Raw genomic sequence first — 25,489 nt, 5'->3', positions numbered from 1 at the left:
GTAAAATATGAGTGATAGAGAAAATTCTTCTTAAATGAAGAAAAGGAAATCTTAGTAGCACAAATAAAATTTTTTTAATTACACTGGGGTCAGCTTATAGAATAAGATGCATTGGGAAATGATCATTGTGCTGTTAGTATGCAAATCTGGAAGGATGCTTTATCAGCCTTGTGTGACAGCACCCTGTCCTGCTGCCCAGCCAAGATTTCAAAAAAAGTGTGAAGGAATCAAACAGAACTCGAATGTTTCCTGTGATACAGGGGAAAAAAAAAAAAAAAGCTGTGATTAGTATCATTAATTAATGGATATTTGTAATCCATTCTTGCAACACAATCGGAAAAGACATCTCAAGGTCCTCCCTGTTCAATGTATTGTATTAATTTGCATAAAAATTGCTCATTGTACTGGATAATACAGTTTTTCCTAAAGCTGGTTAATAAGGATCTTTTTCAGGGCTGTAATCATTATACGTGTCCCCTGTCTGCATGTACTTGGATTGTGGTACAGCACCTTGACCTCAGAGAGCATCAGGAGGGGGTAGGTCCACAAGGGAAGGTGGGGCTGACAGCAAAACCTCTGAGGAAAGGTGCAGGTTCAGCCATAGCCCACTGATCACCAGATGGATTGTAGTGATGTGACAGGTCTGAGATCAAGCTGGGAAGTCAAGTCAGAAAGGCAAGGTGAGGACTGGTATGCTGCAAGGCCAAGCACATCACAGTGACAGCATAGCATAGACATGAACCAAGGGCAGGGTACTGGGCTTCAGTGCAACCCCTGAGACAATGGGTGAAGTGTGTGTGCTTGGAGGTCCTAGTTTTCACACCTTTTTCCTTATGGCATAAGTGTTTCCCCAGCAGTCAAAAAGGCATGCAGTTCTGGCAGATCAGAAGTGACCTTGAGCACAGGAAGCCAAGCCTCTGGGAAGTATGGGGGGCAGAAGAGCTCACAGAGGAGGTTTATGGAAAAAGACAGTTATAAACTCATCAGAATAATCAAAGCCTGTTGGCGAAATCAGGGCTCTGACACTTGTTAAGGAAATAAAACTTTTATAAAAGTATCCTTTCTAAGTGCCTGTCACTTTGGTTTTTTAATTGTTTATATGTAATATACTACAGTATTAGCATACATCTTCTTTGGTCCACAAAGTTTCTATTTAACTCAACAGGAGTTGCTTGCAGAAGTCAATGATTTTTTAAAAAATGTTTTTTTCAGAATTATAAATGTGCAATATAGGGCCTTATTCATCTTCTTGGAGGTGATATGGCTTGTCAACTCTAAATAACTTCCCAGAGAACACTGTACCTCACAGGAGGGCACTGTGTAAGAAAATTAGGCATTTGATCACTGACCCACTTCATGATTCAGTTTCACAGACTGAGTTTAACTCTGTGACTGAAAGAAGCTTGTTAATACTGTTTGAACTATTTATTAGTCCCTTTTACAAATCTCATTGTTTTTCAATATGATGAATACAATGCTTAACAAGGGAATTTTTCCACAGAAAATCAATTTTCTGCAATATTATTGTGTTCCTGCATAGAACAATATAACTGAAAAAATATTTCTTATTATCATTGATTTGACTATGGTATGCTTTATAGCTTGGATTTCTCAGTGTGTCATCTAATTAGCTCCACAAATTACTAAGAAAATTCAACTGCTTCCAATTGATTGTTATGAACATATAAAATAGTTTCTGGATCATCTAAAAGTGAAATATGACCTTTTAAATGTTTAAACTTTACTTCCCTTTTTTGTGAGTCATGATACTCTTGTTTATGTTCCATATTGTGTTCCTGTTGAAGCACTGTTCAGACACTTAAGATAAGCCCCATGCTTAAAAACATGTTCAATTTGATTGTAAAGTATGTATTCAGATTATAATAAGTGTTTCATATGAACGTAGAGATTAAGTCTCTTAACTGGCAAATGGGGAGCCTGTCCACCCCAGAGATTAGGCTGTTTCACTTCTGAGCCTGAATGCCACAGTAATTTCAATTCCTAAATTAGGCAGTTTAAATACACCCCTGAGTCAATTACACAAAGCCAACACTTCAAAGTCAGGGTAAGTGGCTACACAAACGTCTCCTCTTCCAGCACACACACACACAGAAGCCCATATACGACCTTGAACAAACACACTGCAGACTGCTCCAAAGCCATCAAAGCCAGCTGAAACTCTTCTGCTTACTTCAGCTGGTTTTGGATCTTACATTTGCATTTGTAAAACAGTTCTGCTCAGTTCTGAAATGTAATAGGTCACATCTGTGCAAATCCTGAAACAAGCATACAACAATAAAAACATTAAAAAAAAGTCATACAGCTTTCTAAGCCATGAGGATAAACTGCCAAGTGTTACCTTGTCCAGTTCCCAATTTTGTGCTCAAATGTACCAGATACAGCACACTCCTATTACAATCATTGACAGTGAAAGGCACTTCAGCATTTTCAGGAGGGCAGCTCCCTTTAGAGGAAATCACGGGCTCGTAGCACATAGTAAAGGAGGTTACTCAAGAGATCTGTCACCCTTGCCTCTGAGCCATTCGCAGTAGACTGTTCTGTAGGCTGCTCTTAAACCTAGAGATGATGGAGATTCCACAGCTCCCCAAGGTGGTATGATCAAGGCTTCTCCGTGTCTGCAGCTGGGAAGTAGGAGCTCCTACTTCTAAGCTCAGCACTTTTTTTCCAGTCTGGCAGAAAAGAGCAGGACAGTACTTTCTCTTCCTGGCAACCCCATATACACGAGAAAACTGTTGTCATGTTTCCTCTCAGGTTTCCTTTTTTCTCAGTTGAATATGCCAGTTGTTACAGCTTTTCTCATAGGTCATGTTTTCTGGATATTTTATCTTCTATGTTGCTCTTCTCTGTGCTCTCTCCAATTGTTTTGCCTTTTCATCAAACATTGTGTGTTAAATGGGACATTGCCCTGATGCCTGGTTTCAGTAGAGGATTAAACTATCAAAATATTCTCTAGACATCTCATACCATCTCATATATATTTCTATTTTCATTGGACTTGAAAAGGAAGGGGAATATTTCATGTCTCACATTTCTTAGGACACTAAGCAGAGTAGAAGACAGTAAGTCCAAACATCAGATCACAAAATTTGTCAACAATATATAACCAAATGCCAGGTGTTGACCCAGGTCTACTTTGGTAGATAAGATTCCAGTAATTCAGTTCAGGCTGCTGTTGGTTGTCTTTCAAGAGTTAATTTTTTTCTGCATATCCTCCGACCATCCTATCTGTTGGATGTTGGATTTTGCACATCTTTCAGTCAGATGAGTTTGAAATCTGTGTAATTTGCTATTTTTCATATTAGTCTTGAATTAAAATACCTACTACGTTGTGACACAGAAGAGAAGGTGGGAAGAAGTAGATCTTTTCTTAGCACTAAATTTTTTAAATATGTTTGAGGAAATGAGTGCAAAAATGATGTTGCTTTCATATGTTGCAGAGTTGACTCATAAGCTGAAGAAAAGTGGTTGAGAAATATGATCAAACAATGTTTTGGTGACCTATTAATCTAATGAGACTCCAAAGAGGAACTGCAAAGAAGAAAGATTAGCTGGAAAGAGGAACAATCATGGTTGATAGTGAATACAAAATGAAATACTGTATGTGGCTGTAACTTCATAGCTAGAGTCATAAATATATACACATTCTGTTTGCATGAGCTTTCCACACAATTCCCTTGGGAGTTAGTGAAGAATTTGCTTTTCCAAAAGAAATCTTTGGTAATTTTATATACTGTCTTTTCTTTTATGAAGCAACCTCCTTTCATTTACCAAAAGGAAAAAATGAACAGTTAAAACAATTATTCTAGTTCTCTGTGTATAATGCATGGTGTGCATTTGTGAAAGGACGCAAAGCTGGTAAAACAAAAAATCTAGGAGTCACTCGACAGCTGGAGGCCTCTTCCCTTCATTAATATGATGACTTAGTTGTCACAGAAAACAGTGCTTACAGTACATGCATTTATGGCTGTATTTGATACGTTGCCTCACAGACACAGAAGCAACATATCCAGAAAGACCTTCACAAAACCTTCGTGTGACCTTTGGAGGTTCTGGCAGCATTTTCACAGGAAATCTCTAAACACCAGTACAGATAAAGAAGCAGACTTGTGTGCTGACTACACTAGAACATACTCAGATAAATTCTTATATAAATTCTGTGAAACAATCCACAGAATTAGCAAACAATCAGGTTGCTGTTGTCGTTTGCATTTCAGCTTTCAAAAACGCCACTTCATTGTCTACATGGTAGCGTTAGAACCAGATTCTTCATGGACTTAAAGATCTAAAGATGGGACTATCTGCATGTATAACATTGCATAGACAACTGTGTGAATGCTCAGATTCTCAGTTAAATGAACGGTGATGTCCTGTATATCAAGGTTTCTCTTATCAATTCAAAGGAACAAAAATACTATATAAACAATTTAATTTCAAGAGAAAAAGAAGATTTAATGTCAGACTATTTTTGAAGCATTAATGAAATCAATGTTGCAGCTTGTTTTTTAGTCTTTACATTTCTCTGTAAAGTAATTTTTACAAAGTTGATTAAAAGGCTACATCAATTTACTTTTAAATCAGAAATTAAGTGTTTTGAGGAAAATATTGTACTTAAGAACACACCTGTTTTCCATGATTTGAGAGAAAATCCTGTTCACAGAATTTTGCTATTTTTTTCTAATTAAATTCTAATGCTACTACAAGCATAAATTGGTATTAACCTCATTTGTCAAAAACTCTTAAATATTTATTCCTCATATCCAAGAACTTTTTCCCTCATGTTCTTATCCCATTCCTCACTTTTGCCATCACCTTTCATATACGCCACATTTACTACAGGCTTGAGCAAAACTTATATTAACATCGTGCAGGTAGTGCTGGATTTGTCCTTCATCGTGAAGCAGAAGTTCACATACATCACTGTTAAATGAGGATAAGATATTTGAAAACCTGTTAATTTGCTGGGGGAGGTACATAAACATGCTGAACACAGAAATCACCAAGATGTTTTAGGAAAGTTTACAGAACTTTTAATTAAAGTGCCATCTGCTATGTACAGACATAAAAGAATTTCTTGGACAGATTATGCACAGAGGCATTATGCAATAAGCTTTGCTTCTTCCTGACACCCATCTCAAGTAGTGCAGTGTTTCTTTTCCTCATAGCTGCTCCAGGCCATGGTCTTTCTTGAGTTGCATTGCCATCCTTGTATCCCCAGCTATACCCTGTCAATAAGTCCTCCCTTTCATGCCACAGTTCTCACTTTTACACTGCAGGTAGCACAGGGGCAGCTGCATCAATAATATTTTCTCTCAGATGGAAGCATTCATTTTTCTAATGGGTACTTCCATGGAACTCCCTCCAGTCAAACAATTTTGTGTCGGCTGTGAAAATTTACATGAGTTCCACATGGTTTCACTCATGGAAGAACTACAGTATCCAGGTAGAAAGTAGAGCAGCATCTCTTGCCATTTACTGACTTCTGCCAGGACTTGTACCAGTATTCTCCCAGTAAATGTATCTTTTCCAATGACAGTGAACAGTCATGACTGACAATTAAGTGGGACAATGTTAGCATGAACTTAGCTTAACAAGGAAACATTTTTTGCAACTACTAGCAAATATTTAATTGCCTATTAATATTGTCAACAAATAAATAAGGTGGGGTGTCTTTTCCTGGATGTTCAGTACAAGTCATGCTAATAATCTTGTATAGGTACTCTGGACTTCAAGTGACTTCTCTTAGGAACTGAAGCATTTGAGAAACATCAAGACAAATAGTTCTAGATCATGGAAATGACAAGGTTGGATGTGTTATCAGTCATTTTTGCTTTAGAAATTGGAGAGGAGGGGCTGTTAAGAGAGACTAATTACTTTACCTGTACAGAGCGGCCTTTAAAACATGTTTTGATAGAGAAGCATGTTTCTGTGATTATCATTATTATTTACAATCAAGTTGGAATTGATTGCTAATTCTGCAATTGTTGCAAAAAGCTATTAAATTAACATAAATCTGTTTACAGTATTTGCTGCACTCTGGGTTTAATCATGAATAATAATTTATTTTATTAATAGAAGTTATAGTAATACTATAAAGATCATTTATTTGAATTTACATTTTTTTAAAGGTCATCAGGATTAAAATTCAAGAATGATCTGCTCTAATTATCAAGTACAGCAGCACAGTATTTTGCCATCTAGAATATGTGACCGCTGATCCTTACTTTTGAATTTTAGTTCATTGGTATTTTGTGATTCTGAGATGGAAATGTCTGTGATTTCACAAGAAACCTGACTATATGAGCAAATCTGCTGAAATCACTGATATATGAAGTTATAGACATATTTAAATATTATGCTGTTCTATGGTCTCAAAGAAGCAATGGATTATGGCATTTGTGAATTCCATTTTCTACACTAAAAATCTGAACTTTACTCACAGAAAGTTATTCCAGAGTTAAAACTGACAAAATGAAAAACAACACAGACTTTGAAGACAGTAAGTGCAGTAGAAGTGGAATTAATTCTGTTTAAAATCTATTAATTTTGATTTTTTTAATATATATTCAAGTGAGTTAAAAATTGGAAATTTGTGAAACATAGAAAAATGGAGCTGTCAAATATTTGCAATTTTAAAGTGATTGAATTAATAATTTTCTGAAGCAGAACTTTTTAAAAATCTCATCAAGAAGTACTAGTACTTGTGTTCTTATAATTCTTTTACAGGAATCTGCAGAAAATTGCAGTTTTCACTGTACTACATATTAGTATTAATTAAGATACCATTTTAAATGAAGGATGGTTTAATTCAACTGATGCTGCAATCATTTTAATTAGTTTTAATGTTAGATGGCCTGAAAGATAAAAAGATATTAGATATTAAAACACGAGAAAAGTTACAGCTGAGGTCATTGTTTCTGTATTTCTGACCTTGAGTGAATGTTTCATTCCTCCATTTTTCCAAAAGTGCTAACATATTTGCATGAGTTTCTATCATATAACCTTTAGAACAAGTTACCCTTTAAAACTTTTACTAGTACTATTTTCATATGCACCCACCTGTAAAACTAAATATCTTACTCATTGAAAGCATAGAGCAAGAAAGAGCAATAAAAATTTTCTGAGGTAAGTTAAAAATGGTTTCCTGTTTCTATAAAATAACTCCTCTGTACATTTTCTTTAAAATGTCATGACTTCCAAGTTTGATAGCTGACAGGCCTGCAGGGTTAGAAGTAAGGTCTGTGAGTCCAGTTGCAAAGCTGAGGATTTTTCCCTTTACAAGTTATTGCCTCTAGCCCTGCAGGACTAGTAGGTATTGGACTTAAAAGCAGTGACATTTTTAAATACAGAGTAGATGTTACTGGCTTAGGATTAAAACTTGACCATTCTAAGGGTCAGGAGGTATAATTTTATAGAGAAAAAGGAAATGCTGTGAAGAAAAGCAGCAAATATTTTTACAAGTGCTTAACAGTTAAGATCGTGCACAGAATAAAAAGTGTGAAGCCATCGATAGGGTAAATCTAAAAGTAGACCTTATGAAGTATATCAAAATCAGACAAGATACAATAACAAATATCTCTACTGCAACATCTATTATGTTTATATATATACAAATATATATCTCAATAGAATACTGTAATACATTTCAGGATGAAATGTATTACAGTATTTTACTTGTAAAATCCCAATTCTACACTATAAATTTAAGGACATAAGAAGTTCTCTCTCATATGAGATAAAACATTAATTCAAAGCAATAAAGATTAAATTCTGTTCAATGCCCACTTATGTCATGCCAAGAAATTAAATTTGTCAATTTAGGATGTCATAGCACCTCAACTTTATATTGAGACACAGCTAAGATACTGCTGTCTCAGCACTATGTTTTGGGTTTAATATGCCTATAGAGCCATAGGATCATAGAATTATTAAGGTGGGAAAAGACCTCTAAAATCATTAAATTCAACTATTAAGCCATCACTGCCAAGTCCACCACTATACCATGTCCCTAAATGCCGCATCTACAAATCTTAAATAACTCCAAGAAGGGTGAGTCCATCACTTCCTTGGGCATCCTATTGCATTGTTTGACTAGCCTAATCTTTCCTAATGTAAAATATGAACCTCCCCTGGTGCAACTTCAAGCCATTTCCTCTTGCCCTGTCACTTGTTACTTGGGAAAAGAGACTGACTCCCACTTCACTACACCCTCCTTTCAGGGAATTGTAGAGAGCAACTCCTTTTCTCCAGGCTAAACAACTGCAGCTTCCTCAGACACTCCTCACAGGACTTGTGCTCCAGACTCTTTGCCAGCCTTGTTGCCCTTCTCTGGACACACTCCATCACGTCAATGTCTTTCTGGTAGTGAAGGGCCCAGACCTGGACACAGGATTTGAGGTGTGGCCTCACCAGTGTGAGTGCAATCACTTCTCTGGCCCTGCTGGCCACACTATTACTGGTAGAGGCCAGAATGACATGGGCCTTCTTGGCCATCCAGGCGCTCTGCTGGCTCATGTTCAGCTGCTGTCATTCAGCAGCCCCAGGTCCCTTTCTGCTGAGCAGCTTTCCTGCCGCTCTACCCCAAGCTCGTAGCACTGCAGGTGGTTGTTGTAACCGAAGTGAAGGATTTGGAAGTTTGCCTCATTGAACCTCATGCTCTCATTCTCAGCCCATCAATTCAGTCTGTCAAGATCTTCTGTACAGCCTTCCCACCCTCCAGCAGATCAACACTCCTGCCCAAATTGGTGTCATCTGTGAACTAATTGAGTTCAATTCCCTCATCCAGAACATTGATAAAGATTTTAAACAGGACCAGTCCCAATACTGAGAACTGAGAAACTCCACTAGTGACTGTTCGCAAACAGGATTTGACTCCATTGACCACCACTCTCTGGGCCCAGCCATCCAGACAGTTTTTATGCAGCAAACAGTCCATCCATCCAAGCCATAAGTAGCCAATTTCTTCAAGACAATCCTGTGGGAGACAGTGTCAACGGCTTTATTAATGTCCAGGAAATCTACATCTGTAGTCTTTTCCTTATCCACTAGGTAGGTCACCTGGTTGCAAACTATCAGGTCGGTTAAGCAGGACCTGACTTTTCCAAACCTATGTTTGCTGGGCCTCATCCCCTCGTTGCCCTGTACCTGCTGTGTGATGGCACTTAGGATGATCTGCTCCATGACCTTCCCAGCACCAAGGCCATGCTGACAGGCCTGTAGTTCTCTATTGCCTCCTTCTGGTCCACCTTGTAGCTGGAAGTCACATTTGTCAACTTCCAGTCAGCTGACACCACCCTGGTTAGCCAGGAATGCTGGTAAATAATTGTAAGTATATTGGTGAACACTTTCACCAACTCCCTCAGTACCCTTTAGTGGATTCCATCTGTTGCTGATGTGTTTTTTAGTTGTCTTTTACAGCAGTAGCCAGAGTAAGTTCGACTTGGGCTTTGGCCCTTTTTTCTCCTTATGTAACCTCATTACATCCTTGTAGTCTTCCTGAGTCGCCCGCCCCTTCTTTCAAAGGTGATACAGTCCCTTTTTTACCCTGAGTTCCAGCCACAGCTTTCTGTTCAAACAGACCAGTCTTCTCCTCCAATTTGTCTTTTGGCACATGGTAATGGCCTGCTCCTCCCTCTTTAAGATTTTCTTTATGAGGAATGTCTGGTCTTCCTGAACTCCTTTTCCCTTCAGGACTTTGGTGACACTTCCAAGCTAGATGAACCATTGTCCTTGCAGTTGTTCAGTTCCACTTGCAAAGCCTCATGCTATTATGCCAGTTCACCTGAAAAGCCACATAGAAAATGTGCCTGCTGTTCTAGGCAGGAACTTGTTGCCATTGCTCCCTGTCTCTTAAGTAACTGTGTTCAGCAAGGGAAAAGTGGAGAGGGAATCCTCCATATTGTGCATCCTGTCTGCCTGTCAGGCCTGCCACAGGGAAAGTAGGGTGAAATTCCAGTGATCTCTCACTCTCTTTCATGCTCTGTCAGTAATCAAAGGGAGTTCTTCTACCTGGGTGCACCTCCCACAGGTGTGCTCACTCCTTCCTTCCACAGAGCACACTCTGCAGCTGACTCCTGGGTGTCAGCATGTTCCCCCCGGAGCACTGTGCATCAGTCGTGCTGGGTGCAGAGCTTAGACAGCCTGTAGCTTTCTGCCAGGTGGATGCCACTGCTTCCTGGCTGAGTTTGCAGGGCTTCTGTGCCCTTCCTGCATGCCCTGCACCAACTGCCATGCCATGCCCTGACTGGTAGTGCTCCCTGAGAGATTCTTTTATGGGGGGATGCAGCTTGGTCACTGTTGCTTCTGGCCCTGCCCAGGTCTTGTCAGCCACTGCCACACAAGCTGTGGGCTCCTGGCAGCTGTCTTAGCTCCACTGATATTTCCCTGGTTTGGGAAACCCCATTGTGCACTGTGCCAGAGAGCTCCACTGCCATTTGTGCCAGCAGTGGAGATGCTCACCTCAGCGACTTATATGCGATGTGAAACAAGCAGCAAACTGAAATGTAATTCATTTGAAAGCAAGTCCTTTAAACCAGGAATAATAATTTAAGCATAAGCTGGGCTGAACAGGCAAAAGATTAGTCTAGCCCCAACATCCTGCCTGCTACAGAGCCTGCTAACAAATGCCTAGAAGAGTGCTTAATAGCAAGGTACTTATTTAGTAGCTATTTCCCTGGTATGCATCCTAAATTCCAACAGGTTTGGGATGTACAGTCAGATTTTTTATCTTTGTGTGCTGTAGCCTTAAAAGATCTTTTTCTCTGTGAATTTATCTAATTGCTCTTTCTTTTCACATAATCTTCTGTCATTTATAACCTCCTGTGGTGACAATTTCCATTGTTTAACTGTGCCCTGTGAGAAAAAAAAAAGCCTCCTATTGTTTGTTTTAAATATACAACCTAATAACTTCATTTAATGCCTTTAGATCGTATATTACAAGAAATAACAATCACTTCTGGTTCACTTTCACCATGGCACTCTTACAAACATTATCAGACCTCCCTTGACCGCCTCTTACCCAGAGTGGAGGGACTTACCTTATAGAAGCTGTCCCATGTCCTCCAGAATCCCTCTAGTTCCACTAGATCTGTTAGAGTTAGGAAGAGATCAGAACTGCGTACTGCATTCAAAATGTGGGCATACCACAGACTTTTTTAGAGCAGTGCAGTCATATTTTCTGTTTTGCTATTTCCAAACCCCTGCAGAAAGCTAATATAACTGAAGAACACATCATGCACTTGACATGCTCAAGCATCTTTGAATTAAAATATACACGAGTTTTCTCCAATGCATAGTCAATAGAAAGATGTTTGCTTATATGTAATTTTAGATATCATTTAGCTGTCTGAGAGATCAAAATATAGTGCCAGGTTCTGAAGGGAGTTATACTGAGGATAATCCATTGAAGTTGACAGGTCCAATCAATATACAGCATGCACTGACATGAGGTGGATTCATGACATTCCCTGCATACTATACATGCACAGACAATAATTGCATCTGCTCTCATTATGTAATTTCTAGGAGATATATTCTAGCTAATAAGTTTCATGTACTAAGTAGTCTGTGTATAATTCAGATCAAGTAGTGTAATCCAAATTAATTGTATTCTTTATTTATTGCACTTTTAAAACATCAAGTAGCATGAGCACGTAACAGAATGCAAATTACTTCAAAATGTAAGAAGGCTCTGTAGCAGTTTCTCTTTGCAATACTATGTCTGACTGAAGGGAAAGGCATTTCAGATTTGGAGTTTTCAGCTAAAGCATGCCACATCTATGTGACACACCACAGACAGACAGACATCTTGTGATATGCCTGTAATGACAATGAGAGTTGATTCCACTCTGCAAAAACAGCAACATTAACTGAATAATTTTGCTGTATATGTTTTAGATACATATATTTTCAATATCATAAGTGATACAGTGTTGTAAACATCAAAAGTACTGCAAGCATCTCTACGTCTATGTGGAGATAGAAGGAAATAAGTATAGCGCTGTATTTGGTTGTATTTTCTTTTGAACCTGTAAGTAATTTACCTTCATATTTTGTTTTTGGACTTCAGTCCTAGGGCTGATCTCTGCCTCATGTTGACATTCAGGATGACTCTGTCTGTTCTCTCAAGGCTTTCAGATGAAAGCTATATAATCATTAGTGTATTAACACTGATTATTGCAGGACACTTTTTTCAGTCCTTTTCTACCATATCTGAAGGCCGAAGACTATACCAACTTTGTCAGTGGACAGAAGACAATCCCATTGTTACAGCTCTTGTACCTGCAGAGTATTGATGCTGTTTCCCATCAGGAAGGCACACACAAACAAAAAATTTCTCAGGAGATGGAAGTGGATAGGCTAGTAATCTTCACTCATTTGTTCAGACAGGCACTTTTTTGGCACCTACTTCAGGCACATACTCCCCAACACCTCCTCTATCCCCTTTTTTTAGACTGTGAAAAAAAGCACTTGTCCAATCTCTTAACCAATTTATTCAATTTTTAATGCCAGCAGTCACATTTGTCTAAACATTCTATCTGGCATGTGACTAGCTGAAGTGGATTTACCAGAGGAGTAAGAGGACTTAAATCCCGTATTTTTCAGTGCAGTAAATTTTTCTGAGACTTCCAGATATACTGTCATTACAAATGCAAATTATCTGTTGCATTGTGAATGCATCAAACATATTGTACATGTGCAGATTAAATTTGAAGCATGTCCACAGAATCCATTTGTGGGTCTTGAGGACCACAGTGGCCTCCTCTGCAATACATGCCCTTTTACTATAGAGCGGCCACAGTCCCTAGGTACATAAAGCTCACTGTTCAGACATGGCACAGTGCAGACCACCACTCTTTCCCCAGAGTCTGCTGTCATGTTTTGTGCAGTGTGATGCACATGTACTTCTCCCATGCACTCCTAGACAAAACCTCAGTGAAACACTTTAGGTGTTATCTCCAGAGATTATTAACGTCAGCTGGTTTTTTTTTTTAGGCAACACTACCATTACACAGGCGTGAAGTGGTATTAAAAACAAATCGGTTAGCTGTAGTTTACCTTTTTGGGCAGTTGGTTGGTAAATAAAAACACTCAGATTCAGATGAGCAGTACCTCACATGGCTTGACTCCAAAGAGGCTACATTCAAACCATTTTGAGATTGGAAGCTGAGCAGACACATTAAGTCCTGAGGTAATAAACCTGACCAAAAGACAAGAACCTCAGGGCTAAGACTAACTTAGAAGAGACTAAAATATACACTAAGGAGGTGTCTCTTGCATCTTCTTTTTCTTTAACAAGAGAATCTCCATTCCTTAAGTCTGTACTTGACTTTTATTTGATTCTGTAACCACAGTGATATTCCCACATCTTAAAATAAAAGTGAAAATTGTTAAGACAAAAAAGATGCATCACTTTATAACAATATAGAAATTAGGTCTGTGAATTATAGAGTTTTCAATATACACCTTACATCTACCAGCTTAGCGACATCTGAATTGTTTGGTTTTGGTTTTTAACCATATCATAAAAACTATAAAAAAGCTTTGTGTTTAGCTGTACTGCATTAGATTTGCTCTTAGTTGGGCATATATAAAGTCACTGCATCTCAACTGCATGCTCAGATTTGTTGCATTGTCCCATTTTAATTTTTTCAGTTATTATATGAGATAGGGAGATACCCACCACTCAATCCTTCATGGGCTTTGCCAGACCCCCTCTCCAGCCATTGTACAACTCTGGAGAATCTTAAATCCAGAGGTTCTTATGAGTTCTTTGTTAATCTGTTTTGGCCATCAAATCTTTCTTCTACCATGCTCAGAAGAACCTTAGCAGCAACTCTCATCAAGGTACTTAAGCAGGTCATCTCTCTGTCAGTCTTGACTGTGGCCTTTACTTAATCATAAATTGGCTGGTACATAAAACGTGGACAGCACATGTATGAAGAGGTTTTTTGTCTAATAGTTCCATGGCTAGAAACCTCACCAAGGATGGGAGAGACACAAGGTGAGGTCTCATCATTGCAAGATTCAGAACATTTTCAAGAGGAATGAATCTCTGTGCTGTAAGAATGAAATCTCCATGCTATAAGAATGAAATAGGCATTTTGGAGTACGGAAGATACTCTAATTCCCTCTATTCACCATTAGTCCTAGTCTTTCCTATTATAACTAAATATTGAGTATCTCAAAGGGAAAGACTACTTTGTTTTACATTCTGTAGTTAAAGTTTTTGCTGAAGAGAAAGTACCTAATCAGAGATGTTAAGTATCAGTCCCTACAACCCCTTGTCACCTCGAACTGGCTAATTACTACGTGTCCAATCTCAGTCAAGAGCCAATAGCAAGCTACATGCCTTCGTCCTACTGAGGTATTTGTATCAAATGTGTTTTTAATGTGCAGCCTGATAACCAGTAAAAGATTTGGTGCAGATTCAGTCAGGATGCATGCTGACTCACCAAAGAGAGAATAGGGAGATAAGGATTACTCTTATTGAAGCAGTTGTTAATTGGCCAGTCAGGTACAAAAGATAACATCTGATCTAAAGAAGAGACATCTCTAAGGAAGAAAAAGAATACTTATTTTAATTAAAAGGGGTGGTCAGATAATCTCCCAAATAAAAAAGAAATCAATGAATTTGAAGAAAAAGAGATTAGATCTGTTTAAGCTTCTGGGAAGGATTTACAAAAAAGGACTTGTTATAAAAAGCAAGTGTCTTACGCAAGAAAAGGACATAACCTGGGGTCTAACATATAGAGAAAATAGGACTCTTCATAAACTGAATTCTTAAGAAATCTTGCACACTAACAGCTGGATAAAAGGGGAGACATAATCTCCATGTCAGTAGAGCAAATGTCAGTTTTATTTTGTTTTGGTTTGGTTTTGAGTTATAAACATTTGTAACTGTGTCCTATTTTTTGATTGGTTGGTTGTTTTATCTCAATCTGGCTTAAGTTTGTTTTCAAAGTGTAAGGAGACAGAAAAATGTCTTTACTCCTTTCTTTAAAAATTGTATACTAAGGCAATAATTTACCTCCAACTGCCATAGCCCACAACGTGTTCTTCAGAGAACCCATGGGTAACAGTTGTAGGATACACAGTAGGATTGTGTAAGAGCAGCAGGTGGTATCACAAGATACAGGGGAGGAGATGCTGACAACTATGAGGGTTCTTAGTCATGCAGCTAAGATATGAAGAAACAAATATCTGAAGGACTTGAGGATCTTCAGAGAACGTGTAATACTGGTATTTGAATGATCAATCTGCAGAGTAGGTAACACTGAATGGGGCAGGAACTGGAATGCAGATGCCAAACCCTGTCTCTTCCCAATATGCCTACAAAGTCCATGCTTTGCTTTACCTTCTGGTCCAATGCATAATTCTACTTCAACAAGGGGTGAGGGTACTCTTACACTAGAATATGCTGTAGTTTGGGGTTAGGTCATGTGCTGCAAATATTTATCTATTCAACACCCCTCAAAAACAGCAGGAAATTGAACTCACCTCTTCTATCTCAGAACCATTGAGCTGTGAGATAAAATATCCACTGTCCGTCTTCAAGGTGAACCTAACTTGAGATTTTGAAAGGTAGTGTGTAAGCATCTAGCTCCAAAGGAGAGCTCAGCTCTCTTATGTATCACCAGAGCAATGAGCATCATTTCAGGGTCTGATCACTTAACATATTTGCTTCTGCCATTCTTATTTTGTGGCTTAACCTTTTTCATAGATTATGGTCATATATCTGGTGCCTAATCCAAAGCATGCACTGAGGAGGTTGGACATGTACTAGTTTTAGTTATATCTGCCCATATAATGTAGGATAGCACAGGATGTTGTAACAGTAACACTGATGGAAGCAAAATCTCTTTTCTTCCCCTCAGTTCTGTTTCACATCTGTTCCTCTCCCTGCTGGTCATGCTGGCCTTGAAACTTAAACTAATGATACTGTGCTTTATCGCTTGTCTTTTGGAAGAAACGTTAACAATAGATACCACCCTCATCCAGGCTTTGACATTCTTAATTTCCAGGACAAACTTCTGAGCCCCTAACCTTTCCCAGCCTCCAGCAATAGACAATTTACAAGGTTCCTTTTTGCTAGGAGTCCATGTGAATAATATAACAGTATGAAAGATTTTGTAGGTTGATCAATTGGAAAGCACTACATGACAATTTTTCCTTACTTCGCCATAAAGCTACATACATATTTATAGTCTAAACAAAAGAACATGAAAGATTTTACTGATTTTGTGAGGAGTGTGTTGCATTAAGAGTACAGAAATTTGGCAGAAAATAAATGCTATTACTTTCCAGCTAGTCCTCAGAGATCAAAGGGGTTGGGTGCAGCTAGGCTTAATTTCTGATTATAACCAATTCAGTGCTGTAAGTCTGATTGCATTCAATGAGATGCACCAGTACTGTGGGTATCATTCTCAATGGCAGATTCACAAATTGTGTGGTTTACCAGTTCAACACTATAAATCTGGTCAAGGTCAATAAGAACTTTCATGAACAGATTCACAAGTAATGTGGTTTACTGCTCAAACACTGTAAGCCTGATCGAGTTCAATAGGAACTTTCATGAACACAGATTCACAAATAGTATGGTTTGCCAATTTTACACAATAAGTCTGGTTGAGTTCGATAAGAACTTTCCTTCACATAGTTTCTAAGAACTCGACAAGATTTCCTAGACAAGATAGGAAGGGACAAGATAACTTGGAAGGGAACTGGGGCCTCTTGTCTGCTCCAGTCATTCTGGAGGTCCATGAGGAAAGAAGACATAGTTCTCAAAAATTCTAAATAGATACCAACATCCTTTGGCAGCGTGTACTGCCAAAGTCCTTCAACTGTACTTTCTCCGAGACCATCTACAAAGGCAGACAGAGATAAAGCTATGGAACGTGATAGGTCTCCCTCCAATTTTTTTGATGCACTGATACTCATCTTCTTAGGAGATTTTTTCTATAATTTTGAGAAAGGGAGGACAGTGTTCTTATTCAAATGCAATCCACTAGGCTTGTTAAGATACAGAAATAGAGTTGAAGGATTGTGGTTTTCCAATGTTGTTCAAAAACATGAATGAATCCCATAACTCAAATAATGATAAGTCTGTGCAGTAGCAGTAGTACAGAGGACCACTAATCAAGAACTATGCAGTAGGAGGCAGGAAACGCCTAGTATTTGTTTCATCCTGGTTTGGTCATATAATTTATTTAGAATTTCTTTTCATTTTGCACATTGACACACTTGCAGTAGTCTGATAGAAGGGCAACTATTGATTACAGCACAGTTCAAACATATGGTGTGCTAGATCATGCCCTAAACTGTATGGACAGGGAAATACAGGAAGTAATAAAATAATATCACAAGCACTAATATGCACTTCCACAACTCTCCTGTTGATGAATCATTTATTTATAGTAGCCAAACAGATAACGAAGCCAATTTTTGGTCCATCCAATGGAACTTTCTTTAAGTTGTACATTATTAGAAAGTTGCTCTAACAATGTATGCTTATAACTACAAGGGCTCTGTTACAAATCCTACTCTTTAGGGTTTAATAGCTCATCTAGTTTAAATCACATTAAAATAAAATTTGGTTTCCAGCCCAGATGCACATTTTTTTTACAAAACAATTATTCATATAGGATTTATGTTTAATATAAAGATCAGCGAGAAAATTAAATTTTCAAAGACTTCTATTTTCTTTGACAAAAAAAAGATATTCACAAGTACGTCTTTGAGGACAATTGAACAATTCAGTGTCTGAATTGGAAAAGTGGCCTTAGTCTTTAGGAAAATGAACTCCCTATAGTAACCTGGTTGGAGATCCAATTGCAATATATTCATCACCCAGCTCATTCTTCTGATACCACACAAATGCAGACATCCTTTGTTGGACATTTGCAGTATTTTAGACATAGTCATAAGGCAGTTGGTTTTGTTTATTTTATTTATTTTCATTTCCACAATTTCATGGATTGTTTTTTCTAATCATATGAGGGGAAGGAAAGCCCTAAATCATAATGACCTAATGTTAAATGTATTAACAATTTCAGGGTAAACAATACTTTTTTAAACCGCAATTTTATGTGTGACATTATTAAGGAAAGTGTGTTCATCTCTACATTTTCTTTGTCCTATTTCTTTTCTCTTTTTCCTTTATATTACTTTTTTTTTTTTACTTTAGGAAAAACTGTGGCCATAAACCAGATGTTGCCATATACTGCTGATAGGAATAAGACTGATCACGGAATAAATTGTGCATGCTAAGAGTTAGGTCATGTCTCAGATGTATGAACATGCACAATGGAAAGGAGACTCCTGCAGCTGAGCCTTCCCTATGACTTCCCTGGGACTTTAGGTCCAGGTGTAAAGAAGCAAGCAGGTGTTGGAAGGACTTTATCTTCATTAATGTGCCAGCTAGCACTTCTGAACAGACACAGTGATATATATAACCTGCTATTCATAAGGGCCATGAGCTTCTTTCTCGCCTTTTGCTAGGCTAAAAAAATTTTATGTCTGCATTTTCCATGTGCTTCTTATCATTATATGTCATTTCTTTACTGTGAATGGAGTTGGAATACTGAAGTCTGTCCTACAGGAAAAACAGCACCTAGTTGAACAGAAAAGAAATTTATAGAAATGTACATACACAAGAATTAAGAAGAATTAAAATAATCTCAGCAGAAATATTATAATTTCTTAACTTGTGTAGTTTTCTTTCTACAAAGCTGTAATTAAATACTTAAATAACAGATTCTTGCTGTATTTAAGTAATATAACTTAATGGTCAAAAAGCTTTCTTATCCTAGTTTAAACACAGTTATCAATCAGCAAAGAAATGACTCAAGTAGGCTACCATCATAGATGTGTAGCAAGATGTCAGCTCTTTGTTTATTATAAAAACCCAGGCAACTACTTGGATCACTAGTTGCTAGTCTGGGAAAAAGTGTTCACTTAGGTGTTGTTAGCTTCCTTTGTCTCACAGAATCTCAAAAAAAAAAAAATTAAATCTTTCATTTGAAAAACATTTCTTCAAAATAAGCTAATAAAGTATACAGTGTATGGTATGAGGTGAAGTCCTTTATTGAGTCTGATAACAAAGTCAAAACTGATTTTTATACGTCAGGAAGTTAAAGTGAACAAACCTATGCAATTAGTAAGAGATGTATACTATTAATTATAAAAAAAATCAATAGTAAGTGACTAAATGTGGCCTGATTGTCAGTCTTTGTCAGATAGGCAATTGTGTCATGAGTGAGTTTTTTGTTTTACAAAGGTGGTCCTGTCTTATAAACCACATTTCAATTTTGATGTCTGAGGTAGTAAAAACATTGTTTTCAGTAGTAAGCATAATTATGCAATATAGTATAATACATTATCAAAGAGTAAAACTCACTTTTTTTTTTCCTTCTATATAATACACAATTCAAATAATTTTCTGTACATCATTTGGCCATCATTTTTGTTGCATAGAACTAAGAAGTTCACCTTAAACTCTGAAAGAGTACTGAAAAGACACTCGAACATTCCACTAGCTGTAAGATTACTCACAGAAAGGCACACTTACAGATAAATATTGGAGCTGAGGGTGTTCTTGGTGCATATGCCATATTAGCCATAGATTTTTAGGCCCAAGTTACATCCTATTTAGAACTTCTCCCCCTACTTCTCTAATTCCCCTGCTTTTTTCCCTGTCTCAACTGCAGGATGACACAAGATCTGCAATGGTGAATCTATGCTTCTTGGGAATTCCTTTGCTTCTATCATGGGAATTCTGCCAGGTTGATTAAATCATCTGTAGCTCAGTAGAAGAGTACAAAAATTGCCAATAATGGGCATGAACCTACATCTATATTTGCTACATATTTTCAATTCAATAATTTCCCTTGATATAAATAGAACATGTATTAACAGTACCTGTCACTCCTTTATGGCTTTCTGCATAACAAGAAAGATCCACAGGAATAATAGGTGTCCTTTTGCATATTCATATAATAACCCCAAATGTTAGACACATAGTCAAAGAAAATCACACCAAAAAGGAATGAAACTTCTAAGCAGGAGATGGATTCTGATTAGACAAGAAGAGTTGCATTATATGAGGGACAGATCATAGATGGAGGACTTCATAAAAAGTGTTGCATTGAGATGTACTAAATGCATTTATCCGTTTTAATTCCATATTTTCATTCCTTATTTTCTTTATACCTAAAACCATATTGTTACTTTATGTCAACAAGTCAAAATTACCAGCATCTCTGAGGGAATTAGTAATCATGCATTTGCTGTTCTGCTGACATAAGCCTCATGTAACAAGTTGCAGTCACACTTTTGTGCTGTTCATTACTTGGTCTCCTTCATGGACTTAGTGTAACATTAGGTGCAGCTTCTGTTAGCCGTAATTTCAACAGATTACAAATATATTTATTAATTAGGCTTCTTTTTCTTTTTAACTGCACTGATTAGAAGAGAGAGAACAAACTTATTTAATGAATTTTCATCTGCAACTTATAAAAACATAATGCTGTTAAGCAAGAAAAGAGCAAGTGTGTCACTGAAAAAAATGAACAATAAAATGTTAGAAGTGTCCATGTTTGACTGACTCTGCTCCAGCCATTATGTCTTATTTTGGAATCCAATTAGACTGCTTTGTTTGTTTCAGATTGATTTTGGAAATTTTACAAAATTTTGGGTAGTATTGAAAAAGTTTTGCAAAATATGTAGTGTATTTGTGGCTCAGCTACTCTGTGACTGGAAAGTTGTATTTGTGCAAGTGACTTGAAGAACTGAATGAGCCAGTCTAAACCTGCTGGACTGCCCATGATTTATAGTACTTTAAATATAATTATACTTTTAACAGATGCTTTGTTTTAAACTAAACTGTTGTCTGTGATTTTATAATTAGAAGTTGTTTAACTCTCGTGCATTGGACACCATCAGCAAGGATTTAGTGTTAACTGGATCAATTGTGCATCCAATGCTTTTCAGCATAAGGTGAATTCAATTTATTAAATCTTATTCTCAGGATGAATAATACCATCCTTTGCTTTTTAAATATGTCAATTTCTCTTAAGCTATCAATCCTTAATATTTAATCAGCAAAGATAAACGCATTTCATTTGGCCTTAACTGTGTGTCACAATAAGAGAAGAGACAAGAAAGCTAGTAAAATAAATTGGTTTAAGTTATCCAGAAGATAAGGCTTCTGAGTTTAAAATATGTAACTATATTTTTCATAGTGGATGTTGTTTTAGCCTGTGGCCCTCTGAAAGACACAATTTGTGAGGGAAAGCTAATAAACTGCTTTAGTGGCTTGAAGAATTGGTCATTTTCTCTCAATTGTTTCCCTCAGTCGCTGTTTGTTTTGTTTATTATAGGATTCTGTTTCGAAGACAATAGTGTGTAAGGGTTACATCTGGTGTGTTCAAAAACTAGTGGCACAAAATGCTGAGGTGGCCTGGGGTGAACTGCACTCTGAGAGCAGGCTTGGGATAACAAATTGCCTTTGCATGAGGGCCCTGGCATATAGAATCACTTACAGAGGTGTGTTGTCAAGGCAGAAGAGGTGAACCAAGGGTGGTCACAGGGACTGGAAATTATTATTCCCCCACCTTGTTTCTTCGACCTTCATTTTTCTTTTTTTTTAAGTCATTTAGTGACCTGAGGTGAAATGGACAGGAATTGACAGCACACATGCTGCTGCTGGCAGCAGAATCACTGCAGTTGCTCCTTGGACATGAAAGGAGAGGAAAAAAGATGAAAGAAACCCAGTTGTTCTCTAAATATAACACATGTAAAGATAATATGTTTGCTTTAGTTGAAACCAACCCCTTTTTCCTGTAGAAAATGTTCCCCCCTCTCCCCCCCACCCCCCACTGCAGTTCAGGAAAACAGAGAGATGATTTTTTGTCTCTCCCTCTCCTTCTCCTTGCTTGCACAAAGAAAACGTGGGTTGATACCATTTTTATTGTTCTGCTGGGGTGGGTTTCAGACCTCGCATTAGCATATTGAATGTCTAATTGAATTCGGGGGCTGTGTTAATCATCTTGTTTTGTTTAGGGGTGGTTGGTGAAAGGTGCCAGCAAACGATTGCTTTGGCTTGGGGTTAGCTTGGTGCTGCCACCCCAAGAAAAAGAACCGAGTAGGGAGGGAGCCAGGGAAAGGCGAGTTGACTGAGTGATGTCTGGAGGGCGAACTCGTGTGTCTCTTTGGTGATGTGTGCTGCTGTACTGAAATCCACCCCTCTGCTGGAGCTAAGGCAAGAGTTGGAGGCATCTGATGCTGCCGTTTCCAGGGTGAAATTTCTAAGGCTGCTAGCTAAAAACAACCAAAAAAACCACAAATCCTCAGCAAAAATAGCAGTCAGAACAGAAGATCCGGCATCTCCCGGTCCAACTGGCATAACCCAGACAGACGTTTGAGAACCACATGCTTTTAACCTAGCCACACACACGAAAGGGGGGAGGGGAGAGGGGGGTGGGGAGTGGAAAAAGAAAGGGACCAAAAAAGACGCTGCAACTACCGAACATCACATTTCTCACAAAAGGCCAGAAACAGAGCCGGTAGGAAAAGGGGGAAAAAAAAGAAAAAAAAAAAAAAAGAAAAAGAGAGAGAAACAGAGAGAGAGGAAAAGCCTCCCCCTCTTCCCCCGATGAGTTTTTCGCAGTGCTCTGGTGAGGCTCGGAGGTGGCTGGCAGCGCAGGGGGCGGCTGCTGCCGCGGCTGGCGGGGCTCCGCGCAGCAGCGCCCGGACGCTCAGCACCGCCGCCCGGACAGCTCCGCGCCCGCCCTGCCCCACAACAAGTCCCCGCCGCTGTCCGGGAACTCCGCGGCGCGCTCCTCGCGGTCCCACTGCATTGTCTCCTCACGGAACCGGCCGTCAGGAGTAATTACCCCCATTTCCCCCACCCCCTCCTCTCTCTCTCCTTTGCAGGAACGACTCTTTGGGAACCTGGTCCACCCAGGGATGTAAAACTGTGCTTACCGATGCATCCCATACGAAATGCTTATGTGATCGTCTCTCTACCTTCGCCATTTTGGCTCAGCAACCTAGAGAAATAGTAAGTAACAAAGAGGGGGGAAAAATCCAGTTTTAATGCAAAAGGGAATGTGGGGGGTACTGCGCGGGGGGGCGGGGGGGGGCTGCTCCAGCTTTCCTCTCAGGTATATTGCAGACGTTGCATTGAGGAATTGTTTAATATTGCAGGTAGTCAAATGTTAGTCCCCTGGTGTCTACAGTGCCTCAGATAAATGAATTCCAGATTCTGTGATATAACTAAATCCTAGTGAAATTTGCATGCTCTCAAACTCTGTATTTAGAGAAAGCCTCGTAATTGTGGTGCAAATGTCTAGAAAACTTTTGTATTGAACAATTAAGGGAAGGTACAGGTCTCTATTATTCCTCTTGGTAGGAAAATCCTAGATACTGTAGTTAAACAGATTGCAGATCTGCATTGGACATTTTCAGCACAGATTTTCTATGTAGTCTGTTGATATGATGTAAGAAAAATAATCAAGTTTTCATAAGAAAGAGGGGACATTAAGTGTATAAGCAGACACTCCCAATATTATTGAATGTAAAAATAGCTGAAAAGCAAATATTTGTGAAGTTATCCTGCTAAAGCATGATTTCATTTTCCTGGTTTCGGAAACATATGAACAGACTCTTTTTAATAGCAAAGTAAATCCATTTGGAAAAAAAGTGGTTGAAATAAAATACAGCTTTCTGCCTGAGATCTGGCCTAAAAGTACATCTGTCTTGTATTCTATTTGGGTGACAAAACATATCTTGATAAATGTAATTTACAATACATCCCTGAAGCTTAAAAAACATTTTGGTAAACCAGGCATGATATCCTTTAAAACTTTTAGATCTAAATTTTTTCCATATGTATTAGCAAAACCCATCTCTATTTCAGAACATGAGCACATATACGTACAGAGGAAAAAACTGACCTGATATCTGAGGGTAATAGTTTCCCTTACAGCAGGGAAAGCTAGTTTGTTCTCAAGGTCATTCATTTATTTTCATTTTTTATTATTACACAGAGTAAAAATGAAATAATTCTAAATTTTTAGGGGTTTTTTTGTGAAGGCTTATGATACTGTTGCCATAGATATCCTGCCATTCCTTCTAGGCAATCATAGGCCCAAGGAAATTAAGCATGTGAGAATAGTGGATTGAAGTCAAAGTTATTAAAAGTCGGAAAGTTTGGTCATTCTGCAACAAGCATGAATCAAATTCTGGGACAAATTACTGGATGATCTTTAATATATTAGAGTGAAACCAAGCTGTTTTCTTAATGCACAGTTCTGAATATTGCTACTTCTGAAGAGAAATATGTATTTTAATTAATGCTGACTGGAGAGTCATTTAAACTTGTGCTAACATCATAGTCACCTGCTACATGGTAATATTAATAGTTTATTTTTCAAAGTATTGGGCAGGTATTACAAGGCGTTTTAAAGCTCAGAGGCCTCTGAGGAATGTATTAAGCAGATCTCAGAGTTATGTAGGGATCCGTTTTGGAATTAATTTGATTTCTTCTTCATAAATGATATTACTGAAACTATCTGTGACAGTTTTTCTGCTTTTTTTTTCTGTGTGACTTGTTGGTTTAATTGCTGGAGGATGTTTTTTCTTCATGGTTGTCTGTTGTAACTTACAGATCATGGAATCATCTGGTACACCCTCAGTGACCTTAATAGTAGGCAGTGGTCTTTCCTGCTTGGCCTTGATCACTCTAGCAGTTGTCTATGCAGCGTTATGGAGGTATGTAATGGGTTGAGAAAGCTAAATGTAAATACATTGTTATATTTATTTGAATTGCAGTTTAAAGAGAGCGTTAGATCCCACATTTATTGTTTGGAAAGTTAAAAGAAAAAAAAGAGGAAAATGTCGTGCATGGTTTGATGCCTAAATTTGTTGATGTGATTGATCAGTTTTACTGTCTTGGCCTGCTGATGATGGCATAGCCCACTCTTCTCTTTCTCCTCTTCAGTGTGAATGGTATTGCTCTTTTGGTGGGGTATTCATAGTGCTGAATGAAAACTGAATGAAAATTCTTTTATATGATATATTTCATGTGAGACTTCTGGGCTATACCTTTAACTGCTTCTCTCCCATTTACATTCTTAAACAAAACTTCTATGTGATAAAATAAGCGTATCAAAGTGGCACATTTAGGGAGGTTCAGTCAACTGGTTTTGAGTTTATTCACATCAGTTGTAAGTTTGAATAAAGAGCACAAAATTAAATAGTCTTAAATAGTGTGGTGGTACATTCCAATGATAGATTTTCCTTCTGTCCTGAGTTTACAATATTAAAATATTATATTGACTTAAAAGTGCAATAAATACTTATGGAGTAAATTAATTTGAGAAGTAATGAGAAATAGCATGATATCTAAGTGCAGAAGAAACAAAAAAGTAAGATGAAAAGTCATGCAAAGTAATAAACACTTTTAAAAAAT

At 38.0% G+C, this 25,489-nt stretch overlaps 1 protein-coding gene across 11 annotated transcripts in view; it reads left to right on the top strand.

Annotated features, from left to right (window-relative positions):
* Nucleotides 1-25,489, top strand: part of ADGRB3 (adhesion G protein-coupled receptor B3) — a 448,905-nt gene that overhangs the window by 329,386 nt on the left and 94,030 nt on the right. For all 11 annotated transcript variants that reach the window (XM_010405738.3, XM_010405732.3, XM_010405697.3 and 8 more), the window contains 2 exons: nucleotides 22,951-23,077; nucleotides 24,686-24,789. In XM_010405738.3, the coding sequence (XP_010404040.1) occupies nucleotides 22,951-23,077; nucleotides 24,686-24,789 (231 nt within the window). The remainder of the gene's footprint in view (nucleotides 1-22,950; nucleotides 23,078-24,685; nucleotides 24,790-25,489) is intronic.

Source organism: Corvus cornix, chromosome 3, assembly GCF_000738735.6.
Source record: "Corvus cornix cornix isolate S_Up_H32 chromosome 3, ASM73873v5, whole genome shotgun sequence".
NCBI classification, from domain to species: Eukaryota; Metazoa; Chordata; class Aves; order Passeriformes; family Corvidae; genus Corvus; species Corvus cornix.
The sequence above is the reverse complement of the archived record's forward strand: the minus strand, read 5'-3'. Positions and strand labels throughout refer to the sequence as shown.